Source organism: Pseudonaja textilis, chromosome 4 (assembly GCF_049901715.1).
Source record: "Pseudonaja textilis isolate UNSWEBS1 chromosome 4, rPseTex1.2, whole genome shotgun sequence".
In the NCBI taxonomy this organism is placed as follows: domain Eukaryota; kingdom Metazoa; phylum Chordata; class Lepidosauria; order Squamata; family Elapidae; genus Pseudonaja; species Pseudonaja textilis.
In genome coordinates this window covers 10,207,619-10,221,005 of record NC_141993.1, presented here as the reverse complement: position 1 = coordinate 10,221,005, position 13,387 = coordinate 10,207,619, and the positions used below count along the sequence as shown (strand labels likewise).

The 13,387-nt window shown below is 45.8% G+C and overlaps 2 protein-coding genes across 4 annotated transcripts in view; one reads left to right on the top strand and one right to left on the bottom strand.

Moving 5' to 3' along the window:
• Positions 1-13,387, top strand: part of SHLD2 (shieldin complex subunit 2) — a 117,661-nt gene that overhangs the window by 37,177 nt on the left and 67,097 nt on the right. The window lies entirely within an intron of this gene.
• Positions 1,258-6,547, bottom strand: NRBF2 (nuclear receptor binding factor 2). 3 transcript variants are annotated; one of them, XM_087932209.1, is made up of 4 exons: positions 6,234-6,547; positions 4,823-4,907; positions 3,743-3,783; positions 1,258-2,658 (listed from the first exon to the last, which is right to left on the bottom strand). In XM_087932209.1, exons 1-4 carry the CDS (start codon positions 6,279-6,281, stop codon positions 1,942-1,944), a joined length of 891 nt encoding a protein of 296 aa, XP_087788335.1. In that variant the 5' UTR covers positions 6,282-6,547; the 3' UTR covers positions 1,258-1,941. The 3 variants fall into 3 exon arrangements, with proteins under 3 accessions (XP_087788335.1, XP_087788336.1, XP_087788337.1); XM_087932210.1 differs by lacking the exon at positions 3,743-3,783 and having other exon boundaries at positions 6,234-6,393; XM_087932211.1 differs by lacking the exons at positions 3,743-3,783; positions 6,234-6,547 and having other exon boundaries at positions 4,823-5,238.

Genomic DNA, 13,387 nt, shown 5'->3' with positions numbered 1-13,387 from the left:
TCTCTTCCTCTGGATAGGCTAACACTAGAGATGAAAAATAAGGATGAATTGGACTATTATATAATTTGGAATAGATTTTACTATTGGTGGGGACAAAAGGAAGGGTTTAAGATTGAAAAGAGCTGTTTAGAGGACATCTGTGATCATGAGACTTAAACAATACCAAGAATGTTGGAAAATGTAAATAAGGATGATTAAATGTGTGTGTGTGTGTGTGTGTGTGTGTGTGTGTGTGTGTATTCATTCTTAAGTTTTCGCAGGTACTTACATGTATGGCATTCAGCTTTGTTCGGGTATTTTCCCACGTCATTGTAGTTGTGCTTTTAAAGTTGTAGCAACGTTTCGGCAGAATCTCATCTGCCATCATCAGGCTTCTGTATAGTGTTCATCTGTGAGTCAGGCTTTTACAGTGGTTTCAGATTTAAATTTGGGGCAGCCTATTGCTGTGCCAGAATGGTTTTTTCTTCACCCTGATTGGTTGGGAGTCTTGGTCTGTGTTTATTGGTCTTGGAGTTTGCTGTGTTCCGCTTGATTGGTGTTTCTAATATCTTCTGTCTGTTTTTTGGCTCTTTTTGTATCTTGATTGGCTGGCAACATTGTGTTACTTTATTGGAGGCCTTCCCTTTAATGCCTCCAACTTGGGCCCCAATGTCCAATTATCCTTGACTTTGATATCAACTCTTCCAAAAACAGTCTACGAAGAGAGTAAATGCAGTCTGAACCAAAAGTAAAAATAATAAGAAGTAAAAAAAAAACCAACACAAACCACACTGGAGTCATTAACACGGCAGGCCAGGATGATAAATTGCAGACTTCCACAAGATAACGCAGCAACCACAATTGGGAGAATGCCAAAACCCAGATAAGCCTCAACCAAGATAAAGCACTCTTTGCTTCCAGCAAAGAGCTATTTAAAATGCCCCACTTATATCCTGTTCTCCCAGCTGCAACTAATGAAAGGGATCAGGGCCTTTTCCTCTCCCGTAAGCCACGTTGCTCCCTGCGGGCCTTAGGATGAAGAGGGGACAGCCCTGGGTTTTCCTTTGAATGCCCAACCGGACTGTGCTCTTCCCTCATTTCTTCCACAGCCACCCAGAGCCACACTCCCACTCCCTGTCAGCTCCTCAATCTCTCCCTCCGAGTCCCTCCAACAAGGGCATGACACCTTCAAACATCCTACTGCGTAAGGCTACTGTTGTGTTCAGTATTGGAATTCCGAAACGCAATACTTGCGCGTTGAAAAGAAGGAAGACATGATTCAAGATAGACCTGGAACATTTTATTCTTTGTCAGCTCTGCCTTCCTATGATGCACCAACAATTATTCTTACCTATTTGTTTAGAACAATGTTTGTTCCATATACAGAAAACACATTATGAAGCACCCTGATTATGTAAACAAATCAAAATATTTTCGGCAGGATTACATTCGGGTCCTTGGAAAAAATATCTGGAAATTTAGCTTTACTCCCGATTGGCTGACGTGCTACCTATTGAGAGAGGGGTGCAAAGTGTGTGGCACACAGACCCATCCTACGGGAGGGAGAGAAGCAAGAATTGTTTGCTATACTGTCTGTGCATGATGAAAAGAAGCGGCAAACCCGAGGCAGGATCGAAAGTGCCCTGCACTGCCAAAATTGTTACCCGTGTGCCACATAGGATTTACACCTTATTTTATGGCATAGAGAGAGAGATCCTGGACACCCAAAGAATACTCAAGAGAGTATGTGGCTCCCTCCTTCAGTCCTCCGGCTTGAAGAACGAACGAAGGACCCAGCTTTTACCAACGATGGTAAATGGCGCCGCTTTTGCTTCACCCAATTCATCAAGCATGTGTTTTTTTTTTTTGTTCAGTGACCAAGTCACTAGGGTTTCTTCCCTGCCCCAGCAGCGTCCCCTCCCCAAAGCGCAGGGGGAGTCCACCCCCAGTGGTCGTCCTCCCTTAGTTGTTCATGAGCCCCTTCAGGAGATCTTCCGAGAGCTCCACCAGTGGGAACTCCGGGGAGGGAATGTCCAAGGGGGGCAGGCTGGGGATGGGAATGTCCTTGCCCTTCCCGGCACTGACCGCCAATTTCTGCCAGGGGCTGGTGGCGGAGGCGGCAGGTTCCGAAAGCTGCTGGAGGCCCCACAGCTCCGACTTTTCCACAAAGTCAGCGTCTGCATCCAGCTCCTTGTCCAGGGGAGACTTCAGCAGCCTGGCTCTCTCGGCTTTTAACTGCCGGTTCTCCCACCTCAGCCTCTCGTTTTCGGCAAACAGCATCTCCACGTGCTGCTCCAGGAGTGCAATTTTGGTGGCCTGCTCTTCCATCTTCATCTTGTCGTCCTTGGGAGGCCTGTTCTTCACGCCCACGTCCAGGGGAGGCTCCTTCCTCTTCTGAAGCAGAAAGAGCAGCGTGTCCGGATCCCTGTCCAAGACCCTGTGGAACCCCTTCGCCTCCTCTGAGGAGGGCCTGCACTTAAGGCTGGCAGGTGTCCCATGTTGGTCCTCGGCTTCCTCGGCGGAGGGCTTAGAAGAGCTCTGCGCGTGGGCCACGCTCTCTCTGTCCGCCAGAGGGCGGGCTTTTAACCTTTCGTCCCTTTTTGTTCTTTTCCATCGCTCTTGGATGAGGGGGATCTGTTTGAGGTGACTCTCCCTTTGCAATTCCAGGGATAACTGGGCCTGCCGAGAAACAAAAGGATAAGCCGCCTTTATCCGCTACTCGGGGAATAAAACAAGTTCTGGCATCCGAAGAACCACAAGTTCTCAAGCTCCCGCCAGCTGGTGCAATGTAACTCCAGTTTTAGAAGCCAGTTGGGGATAAAATATCAATACATCTGCATTGTAAGAATAAAGCCATTGCTTTGAATCAGGGAATAAACGTTTTTTTTCCACAATGCCAAGTTGAGTTAGACACAAGCTTTTTCTATACATGAACAATAAATCATAAATCTGGCTTCTATCCCCTTTTTCTTTTATTTAAAATTCATCTTCATGTATACTGGAATACTGCATCCAGTTTTGGTCACCATAGTAAAAAACATGTTGCAACTCTAGAAAGAGAAGAGCAACCAGGATGATTAAGGGGACTGGAGACTAAAACATATGAACTGGGCCTGGCTAGTCTAGAGAAGGACCAGGGGAGACATGATAACAGTCTTCCAATATTTGAGGGGCTACCCCAGAGAGGAGGAAGGGGTCAAGCTATTTCCCAAGGCACCTGAAGGCCAGACAAGGAACAATGGATGGAAACTGAACTAGGAGAGATTCAACTTGGAAATAAGGAGGAATTTTCTGACAGGGAGATCAATCAACCCATGGAACAGAAGTTGCCTTCAGACGTTGTGGGAGCTTCATCACTGGAAGCTTTCAAGAAGAGACTGGACTGCCATTTGTCAGATATAGTGTAGGGCCTCCTGCTTGGGAGGTGGGTTGGACTAGATGATCTACAAGGTCCCCTCCAACTCTGTTAATCTGTATCTGTATGCCAAGCAAGCAATGGCAGCACATAAAGCCAGTCTTTCCGTCCAGACTGCAGCTGAGAAAGGCTGGCCTTCCTTTTTGGAGAAGCTGGCACCAGCCACGCCCACCAAGCCACGCCCACAGAATCAGTAGTAAAAATAAATGGAATCCCACCACTGCCTGTCCCCAATCCCCACCCACCCCCAAAACAGCATCAACTGCAGCCCAGGTTCCTGGCCGGGATCAGAGTCACACCAAGGGACCGTTCACTGCCGAGAGCAGCCATTGAGGAGGGGAGCCTCACCTGATCTGATTGAGTCAGCTTCATAGCTTCTTGAAGGTATGCTGCAGGAGACACAAAATGGTGACATGGTTTAGAGGGGCCGCTTTTGCGCAGCTGCCCTTTCCTTCCCCCCCACCCCCACCTAAAGCGAACTGGAGGATGGGGGACTTTGGTCCGACTGGGGCTTCTCCAGCCCCTTGACGGAAAGCCCAAGGCAGGACGAAAGGTGCCCTCTTCGTTTAAAAGGGGTCTCTTCCCCCGCCCGCCCAACATGGCAACTTTTGATAAGTGAATGGAAAATCACACTGTGAATCTTAAAAGCTATATGTGAAATATAACTCTGGCAGCCAAACTGCTTTCTGCAACCCCTTTAACCAGCATCATTCCGAGAAGACCTGCACCGCTCTCAACTGGAAGCTTTAGGACAACGGACTTAACTGTCGATTCCCTGTAAGAACTGTGATTCTGGTTCCAATGACACACTTTTTTATTTTGATTTCATTTATACCCCCCTTTTATTATTTTGATAAATAACTCAAGGTGGCAAACACAGCTAATAGAGCCTTGGTGGCGCAGCGGTTAGATTGCAGTACGGCAGGGCTACTTCTGCTGCCTGCTCTGCAATTTGGCAGTTCAAATCTCGCCAGGCGCAAGGTTGACTCAGCTTTTCGTCCTTCTGAGATGGGTCAAACGAGGACCCAGATTGTTGAGGGCAAAAGAGGCTGACTCTGTAAACCGCTTAGAGAAGGCTGTAAAGCACCATGAAGTTATATATAAATCTTAAGTGCTATTACTATTGCTAATACACCTCCCTCCTCTTATTTTCCCCAAAACAACCAACCCGTTGAGACGAGTTGAGACGAAAGAGAGTGACTGGCCAAAGTCACCTAGCCGCCAGTCAAGCCAAAGGTGGGACTAGAATTACCAGTCTCCAGGTCTGCAGCCCGTTGCCTTCACCACCAGCCAACTTTGCACTGTGATCCTTACCCCTGACCCAGTAAGGATCTCGCCTACTTACCACCCCCTTTTGCGCTGACTTAACTTCTGTCCTAACAAGGATGTCTGGGGGATTCGAGCAAATGTCCACAATGGCTCGCTCACCTGCTGCCTTTTGGTGACAGGAAACAGCCTCTTCATACTTCCCCACGGCCAGCAAGTGGTCAGCTTTCCTGCTTTGCTGATGAGCCTACAAAAAGCCCAAACCTTTAAAGCACCGGGAGAGCAGGTGGCTGCTTTGAGTGCCTCTAACAAGAGAGACAGAGCTGCAGATTAACTGACCACCACCCCCCGCCCTTGGGATGGCATGTACATGACTTGCTTTCTACCAAAGAAGGTAAAAGGATCGCCTGCCCAGATGCCCGCTGTCTGGGCACAAGGCTAAGAGAACTTGCAAAATGGCTCACAAGACAGGAGGAGCAGAATAAAACAAGAAAAGTAAAAGGATACTAGAGAGAGGGAGAGAGCAAGAGAGGGAGGGAGAGAAAGGGAGAAAGAGGGATAGGTGGAGAGGGAGGAAGAGGAGGAGAGACAGGAGGGGAGGGAGGGGAGTGATGGAGAGAGGGAGGGAGAGGAGGAGGAGAGAGGAGGGGAGAGGGAGGGAGAGAGGGAAGGAGAAAGGGAGGGAGGGAGAAAGGGAGAGAGGAGGGGAGAGAGGGAAGGAGAAAAGGAGGGAGGGAAAGGGAGAGAGGAGGGGAGAGAGGGAAGGAGAAAGGGAGGGAGACAGGAGGGGAGAGAGGGAAGGAGAAAAGGAGGAAGGGAAAGGGAGAGAGGGAAGGAGAAAGGGAGGGAGAGAGGAGGGGAGAGAGGGAAGGAGAAAAAGAGGGAGGGAGAGGGAGAAAGGAGGGGAGAAAGGGAAGGAGAAAGGGAGGGAGACAGGAGGGGAGAGAGGGAAGGAGAAAAGGAGGGAGGGAAAGGGAGAGAGGGAAGGAGAAAGGGAGGGAGAGAGGAGGGGAGAGAGGGAAGGAGAAAAAGAGGGAGGGAGAGGGAGAAAGGAGGGGAGAAAGGGAAGGAGAAAGGGAGGGAGGGAAGGAGAAAAGGAGGGAGGGAGAAAGGTGACAAAACTGGGCGCCCGGACAATGCGCCCATCCCCAGCCGTTGTCGGGATGTCTCCCGATTCATCACCTGGGTAGCCTAGCGGAACACCCCCCCTCCCACAAAAAGGGGGGCCCAGGACAGGAGCCTCTCCGACCGGGCAGCCTGCGGGCACTCCTGGCCCCGTCGCCCCCTCCCCGGAGGCATGGGGACCCCCGGGGGAGGGAGACCCCCGGAGAGAGCCGCCTGCCTGCCTGCCTGCCCAAGCGCCTCGAGAGCGAAGGGCCCCCCCGGGCAGACTCCGCCACACCGGGACCCTCCCGGGAGCACCAGCCCAGGGGCTGCTCCGGAGCCCCGTTTCCCGGGAGGGAGGCGCCTCCCCCGCCTCTCGGGTCCCGCCCAGCGGACGGCTTTCGAGCCCGGCCACGGAGCAAGCCCCGGGCCGGCTGGACCTCCCGCTCGCCCGGCCCGCGGCCCTCACTAGGTTGAGCGGCGCCTCCATCGCCTCCATGGGCGGCTGCGGGGACATCGGCGGCGCCAGGCGGGACTCCCCGCCGCCCCGCGGGCGTCTCTCTTTCTCCTCTCTCTCTCTCTCCCCTCTCCTCTTCTTCGGCCCCGCTTCCGCTTGCCACAACGTCACTTTCGCGCGCCGGCCGCCGCCGCCACCAATCGCCAAGCAGGCATGACGTCACTACGCCGCCGCCACCAATCGCCAAGCAGACATAGCGTCACCGTCGCTTCTAATGAAGCGGAAACACTTCGCTTGCAAGCTCCCTCTCCGATTGGCCTCCGGCCACGGCTGACGTCACCCTGACGTCTCGGGGGAGCGTCCTGTTTGGGGGATATGGCCCGGAGGAAGGCGGGCTTCCGTACTGGCTTCGTCCGGCTGCGGCTTCCAAAACCCGGCCGCCCCTCCAGCTGGCAGGAACACCGGCACACTCGCGGGGGCCGCTGGGAGTCGTAGTTCCTCTTCCCACTGGAGGGCGCTAAGGGCGATTAGGAGCTGCCCTTCTTCCGCATTTGCAGGCTGCAGGAGGACGGGGGAGCGACTGGGCTCCGGAATGAGCGGCCATACCCTTGCAAGAAGGAGGGGGCTGCATATATCTATATCTATATCTATATCTATATCTATATCTATATCTATCTATCTATCTATCTATCTATCTATCTATCTATCTATCTATCTATCTATAAAATATAAATATGTGTGTATGTGTGTGTATAACCTCAGAAAACATTATATATATATATATATATATATATATATATATATATATATATATATATATATATATATATATATATATATATATATATATATATATACACACATACATACATACATACACACACACACACATACATACACACACACATGCATACACACACACACACACACACATATAATATGTATATATAATCTGTGTGTGTGTGTGTATGTATGTGTATATATATTGTTGTGCATGACTACATTCCCACTCATGCTAGTAATACTATTGCTAAATTTGCAGATGATACAACAGTAGTGGGACTTATCTTGGGGGGGTGAGTCTGCCCCCCGAGATGAGGTGGACCATTTGCCTTTGTAGTGTGGAGACAAGAACTTGGTCCTTAACACCAATAAGACCAAGGAGCTTATAGTGGATTATAGAAGGAACAGATCAGACGTCCAGCCCTTGCTTATCAATGGAGACCGAGTGGAGCAAGTGGCCAGTTTTAAGTTTCTGGGTGTTACCGTAAAAGAGGACCTGACCTGGGGTGCCCACATTGCAGCCCTGGTCAAAAGGGCCCAGCAGAGATTATATTACTTGAAGCATCTCAGAAAACAACAACTGAATAAGAAACTGCTGGTGACCTTCAACCGCTGCACCGTAGAGATTATCTTAACTTATTGTATCTGTGTATGGTTTGCCAATTGCACAGTGGCAGATAGGACGGCACTCCAGAGGGTTAATGTCATTGCCCAAAAGATTATGGGTTGCCCTCTCCCCTCTTTGGAAGAGCTTTATAGCTCCAGCTGCCTTAAGTTCAAAACATTCTCAAAGATCCATCTCATCGTGGGCAGCCTTTTTTTGAACTATTACCATCTGGCAGACAGTACAGAATAATAAAAACAAGGACAAATAGGCTGAAAAACAGCTTCTATCCCAGGGCAGTAGCTCTTTTGAATTCTGCTGTATAGTGTAGTGTTGGTGCATTGTTGGGGGTTTCCGGTTCAATGTGTGAAAGGTGAAGAATGTGTGTGTTTATTTTCATGCTCATGGTCATGATGTGCACTGAAGATGGTGTTTGATTTCGTTGTATGAGGTGCAATGACAATAAAGTAAACTAAACTAAATTAAGGTTTGGCTGGGAAACTTGATCTGCGCTCTGGAATTACACATCCCATTTCAGAAAAAGCTTTCTATTTGGTTGGTTGTCTTTCAATTTAGGGACTCAGTAGCTAAGACGCTGAACTTGTCGATCAGAAAGGTTGTCAGTTCGGCAGTTTGAATCCCTGGTGCCGTGTAGCGGAGTGAGCTCCTGTTCCTTGTCCCAGATTCTGCCAACCTAGCCATTCGAAAGCTAGGAGTGCAAGTAGAAAAATAGGGACCCCTTTGGTGGGAAGGTAACAGCGTTCTGTGTGCCTTCAGTATTTAGTCATGCCAGCCACATGACCACAGAGACGTGTTCGGACAGCGCTGGTTCTTTGGCTTTGTAATGGAGATGAGCACCGCCCCCAAGAGCCAGAAACAACTAGCATGTATGTGTGAGGGGAACCTTTACCTTTGAATTTAGTCAAAAAAGAAAGAAAGCTAGAACGACGAAACACGTTGAAGTGGCTTGGTCTATGTTGACATGCGAGAAAAGCGCAAAATTTACATCCAAGACTTAAAAACTTGCCAAACTGTTTTACGCCTGAGAAAAGTCACATTGCCCCCCTCCCCAATTCAAAGAAGGCCGTATTTTAAGACCTGAGTTTTTTGAGTCAGAACTTTCTAGGAGAGGTTTGAGCCTCATAAGTCTTAGGGATCCCTTTCCATTTCTCCCACAAATGCATTCTGTAGGTAACGGCTTTCATACTGTGAAGCAAGCCCTTTGCCTACACCGAGCCTCCTGCATTCCTCTTCCGTGGAAGTTTCGCAGGTGGCCAAAGTGTTTCCTTTTTCTCTGTTCGTTCTACCTTTGGTGTGTGAATTTGGCTCTGTGCACTTGAGTTTTCTTAACCTGCTGGCATTCTTCAGTTGCTCAGTTCCACAGAACGCATCAGGGAAAGATGTGCTTCCCAAAAAAAAAAGTGGCATTTTCTTCTACTGCCTACAATTTAACACGTTTGTACGACTGCCCATCTCACAAACATGACTCCAGTCTGCTAACATTAAAATGGAATGGAAGATAATAGAAGGGTATAGAAAATAGAGAAGAAAAGGATAGAAAATGGAATAGAATAGAGAACAGAGAATAGAGTAGAATAGAATAGAGAATAAAATAGAATGGAAAAGGATAGAGAATAGGATAGGATAGAATAGAATAGAATAATAGAGTAGAATTAGAATAGAATAGAATAAAATAGAATACTAGATTAGAATTAGAATATAATATAATTAGAATAGAATAGACTTTCTTTATTAGCCAAGTGTGATTGGATACACATGGAATTTGACTTTGGTGCATATGTTCTCAAGGTACATAATGAAAAAAAATACAAGTCACAGAGAATGATAAAAAAAAAACAGAAAAACTATCAGAGAACATTTCACCAAGACTGCCATTGGCAGCGCCATCTTGGGAAAAGCAATTTAAAAAAAACCCAAGTTTTCAATTCCGTGCAGACTGCACCAGGGCCCCAGCAAGCCTAATCTTTGGAGAATTGAAGGCCGGCAGAAATGTCTCTTTTCATGGCCTATAACCTGGTGGTTATATCACAGAAGGGATCCCAGCATGTCCCTCCTGATGGATCTTACAGGACAGTTATGGTCCTGTAGGACAGGAGTCTCCAACCTTGCCAACTTTAAGCCTGGTGGACTTCAACTCCCAGAATTCTGGGACTTGAAGTCCTTCAGGCTTAAAGTTGGCAAGGTTGGAGAAAATACGACTAACTTTGCTTATTAAAGCCACATCATTGTTATCTGGCTGTAGACTAGTGCATTCTAGTTCGATTCTATGGAGGAAATCATTAGCTACACTGGCAGTCAAATTGCTACTGTCAGGCAAATTCCAAGGTTCTCAGATTTATAAATTTCCTTTTGCTATGGCTGATAAAATTAGGGGTTCTTTTTGTTTTTACCTGAAAGAAACAGTTCACTTGTTTTGCAGCTGCAAAAATATACGGATTTATGGCTGATAACCTTTAGTGTAAAATGGGCAAAGGAGTTCCAATAACAAAGTAAAGGTAGTCCTCAACGTACGACCATAATTGAGCCCAACGTTTATGTTAGTGATGACCCAGGTGGGATACAAAACAAACACAGTCACAGAAAACTGGTGAAGCCCCTCTTATTCCTTCACTTTGCTTCCAAGTTCCAAATATTCTTGATGGAAGACAAAACTCCTACACAAACAGTTACAAAAAGAAGGAAAAAAGCAACACAAACCAGGCAAGGTAATGGCTGGAGGACATTCACAGATAACACACACTAAGAAGGACGCCAAACTCAGAGAGGAACCATAAACTAGAGATATTTCCACGCTTTGTTTCCAGCGTTCGCCCGTACACAGGTCCGTACTCTTATTCAATTGTCACAGCTGCAGCCCATGAAGAGGATCAAGGCCCTTTCCTCCTGAGTAGACCACGTCTCTCCCTTATCCTCTCCTCCCTGCATCTCCTAGGATAGAGAGGGGATGGGCCTGGGTCCTCCTCTGACTGCTCAGCCGGCCTCTGCCCTTCCCCAGCCTCCTCCACAACCTCCGAAGCCACACTTACCCTCCCTGTCGGTTGTTCCTCCTCTCCCTCAGTCAGTCTCCACCAGGGGCATAACAATGTTGCTAAGTGAGACAGTTTTGCCCATTTTTCGATTTTTCTTGCCGTTTCTTTGTTAAGTGAATCCCTGCAGGGGCCAAATTAGTAACACGGTTGTTAAATGAATCTGGCCTCCCCATTGATTTCTCTTGTCCGAGGGTTGCAAAAGATACTTGCAAACCATCATAAATCCAAGTCAATTGTCAAGCATCTGAATGTAAATCATGTGACGATGGAGATGCTGCAACATTCATAAATGTGTGAAAAATAGTCATAAGTTACTTTTTTTCAGTTCCATTGTAACTTTCTTAACAAGATAAATAGCAAGTTAAGCTCTCCTAAAATATATATATATATTTAAATGCATTTATTTCTTTTTATTCTTTTAAACACAATCCTATTTGTCATATTTGTTTAAATTGAGTTAGATTCAACAAGTCATATTTGTTTAGCTTCAGTTGTTGAATTCAAAAAGCGGAAGATTCAATTACTGTTTTGTTAGGCATAGTACCAGAAAAATACGATAAAGGGAATCTATATTTAATATTACATATCTTGACGGCAGCAAGAATTGTATATGCACAGCATTGGAAAAATGAGGAGCTACCCATAAAAGAAGATACTAGATTGTGCAGAAATGGATTGGTTGACATTAAAGATAAAAGACAAAGAAGATACAGAATATTTTCAAACATGGGATTTATTTTATCAATGGACAATAGAAGTAGAAATTTATTTATTGTCAATGGACAATAGAAGTAGAAATTAGAAATTGGAAAAATATTATTATGTATGTTTTATGTTTAATGTATTATTATATTATATACTATTATGTAAGCAAATGAACCCAGGCTATACTCTGTTCATAAAGTACTTATGTACGTACCTGTTAGGTTCTAACATTCCTAATAAGATTTCTGGTTTAAATTTCACTCTCTGTTTTGTTATTTCCTGTAACTATGATCTAATTTTTTGCCAGTATCTCTGTGCATGAGGGCACATCCACCACATATGGAAGTATGTTCCCTGATCATGATTGTATCTCCAACATTTGGGTATGATATTTGGAAACATTTTGGCTCTTCTGGCTGGTAGGTGGTGCCAGCAGTATAATATTTTATATACTGTATATTCTGTTTATAAGGGACTGACAATGTTAATTTATAATTTACTTGCCAAATATGTTCCCACTGTTCCAAATTAATGCTATGGCCTATATTTTTAGCCCAGGTTATCATACTTTCTTTAACAGTTTCTTCTTTCATTTTATAATCCAATAAATAATTATATATTTTACTAATCATTTTTTCTCAACGCCTTGTAATATTTTGTCTGCACAACTCTTGCTGAGTTATGTAAAAACCGGATATATATAAATAAATTGTTGTTTTTTTTTAATGACTAAAGTGTTGGCGGTTCTGCTTTGGTTCTACGGCCGTGAAAGAAAGGCTGTCATTCCACTTCAGAATGGCTGCTGTCCATGCCATAAAATAGCATCCTTTTCCTCCAGCTGGGTGGCGAACTAAGTCAGCACTGCCATTTGTCCCCATTAACGAGCAGCTTCCTTGCAGGATTCCACGTTTCAGAGAGGAATTTGAGAGTAGGAGGGTGAAGCGTTTCTTTGCCCTTTCACCTGTCAAAACCCTCACTTGACCCACAGGGTAAGGGGAGCATGCGGGGACCATCCTCTCCCTAAAGAGACGGAATTCTTCAACCCACACTCTGCCTGGCACGGATGACTCTTTCTCTGCTCTTTGTGTCTTCGAGTTTTGACTGGGTTGGGTCTTTTTTATCTTCACACATCGCCGAAGACAGGCTTCTCGGTGACAAGGCTCCACAACCTCCCACACAGTGTCTTTCTACCCCAAAGAGAACCCGGGGGCTTCCTTTCACTCTGAAGAGCAGTTTTCAGACAAAAGAGGTTTTCCTTTCTCTGGCTGGCACCAGCTATCTTCCTTGCTTTGCTACACACACACACACACACACACACACACACACACACACACGCAGGGAAGCTCCTGGACTGGATAGGAAAATCCCCTTTTCAGAAGCCGCCACCATCAGTCCAGCAGCTGGTGAAGATAAACACGAAGAAGTCCAGTTTCTGAACAATATTCTGTAACAAAAAATTACAGCGAAGGACCTTGGGACTATATAGAGTAGAGTGCAATAAGAATAAAATAGAATTAGAATTAGAATTAGAATTAGAATAGAATAGAATAGAATAGAATAGAATAGAATAGAATAGAATAGAATAGAATAGAATAGAATATTGGGATGAAGAATAGAATAGAATATTGGGATGAATAGAATAGAATAGAATAGAATAGAATAGAATAGAATAGAATAGAATAGAATAGAATAGAATTCTTTTATTGGCCAAGTGTGATTAGACACAGAAGGAATTTGCCTTGGTGCAAATGCTCTCAGTGTACATAAAAGAAAAAATACATCTGTCAAGAGACTAGAATCATCAGGTAATGATACTTAATAATAGTCATAAGGTACAATAAGCAATCAATTCATACTAGGACACAGTCAATATAAATCGTAAGGATACAAGCGATAATGTTACAGTCATACAGTCACAAGTGGGAGGGGACGGGTGATAAGGAGTGATGACAAGATTAACAGTAACAGTAGTGCAGACTTTGTAAATAGTTGGACAGGGTTGAGGGAATTATTTGTTTAGCAGA

Excerpts from the sequence above, each read along its gene's own strand:
- NRBF2 (XM_087932209.1), bottom strand. The coding sequence starts at position 6,281 with ATGTCCCCGCAGCCGCCCATGGAGGCGATGGAGGCGCCGCTCAACCTA. Across the intron at positions 4,908-6,233 it reads TGGAGGCGCCGCTCAACCTA|GCTCATCAGCAAAGCAGGAA; the intron begins GTGAGGGCCGCG and ends GGCTTTTTGTAG. Across the intron at positions 3,784-4,822 it reads CTGTCACCAAAAGGCAGCAG|CATACCTTCAAGAAGCTATG; the intron begins GTGAGCGAGCCA and ends TGTCTCCTGCAG.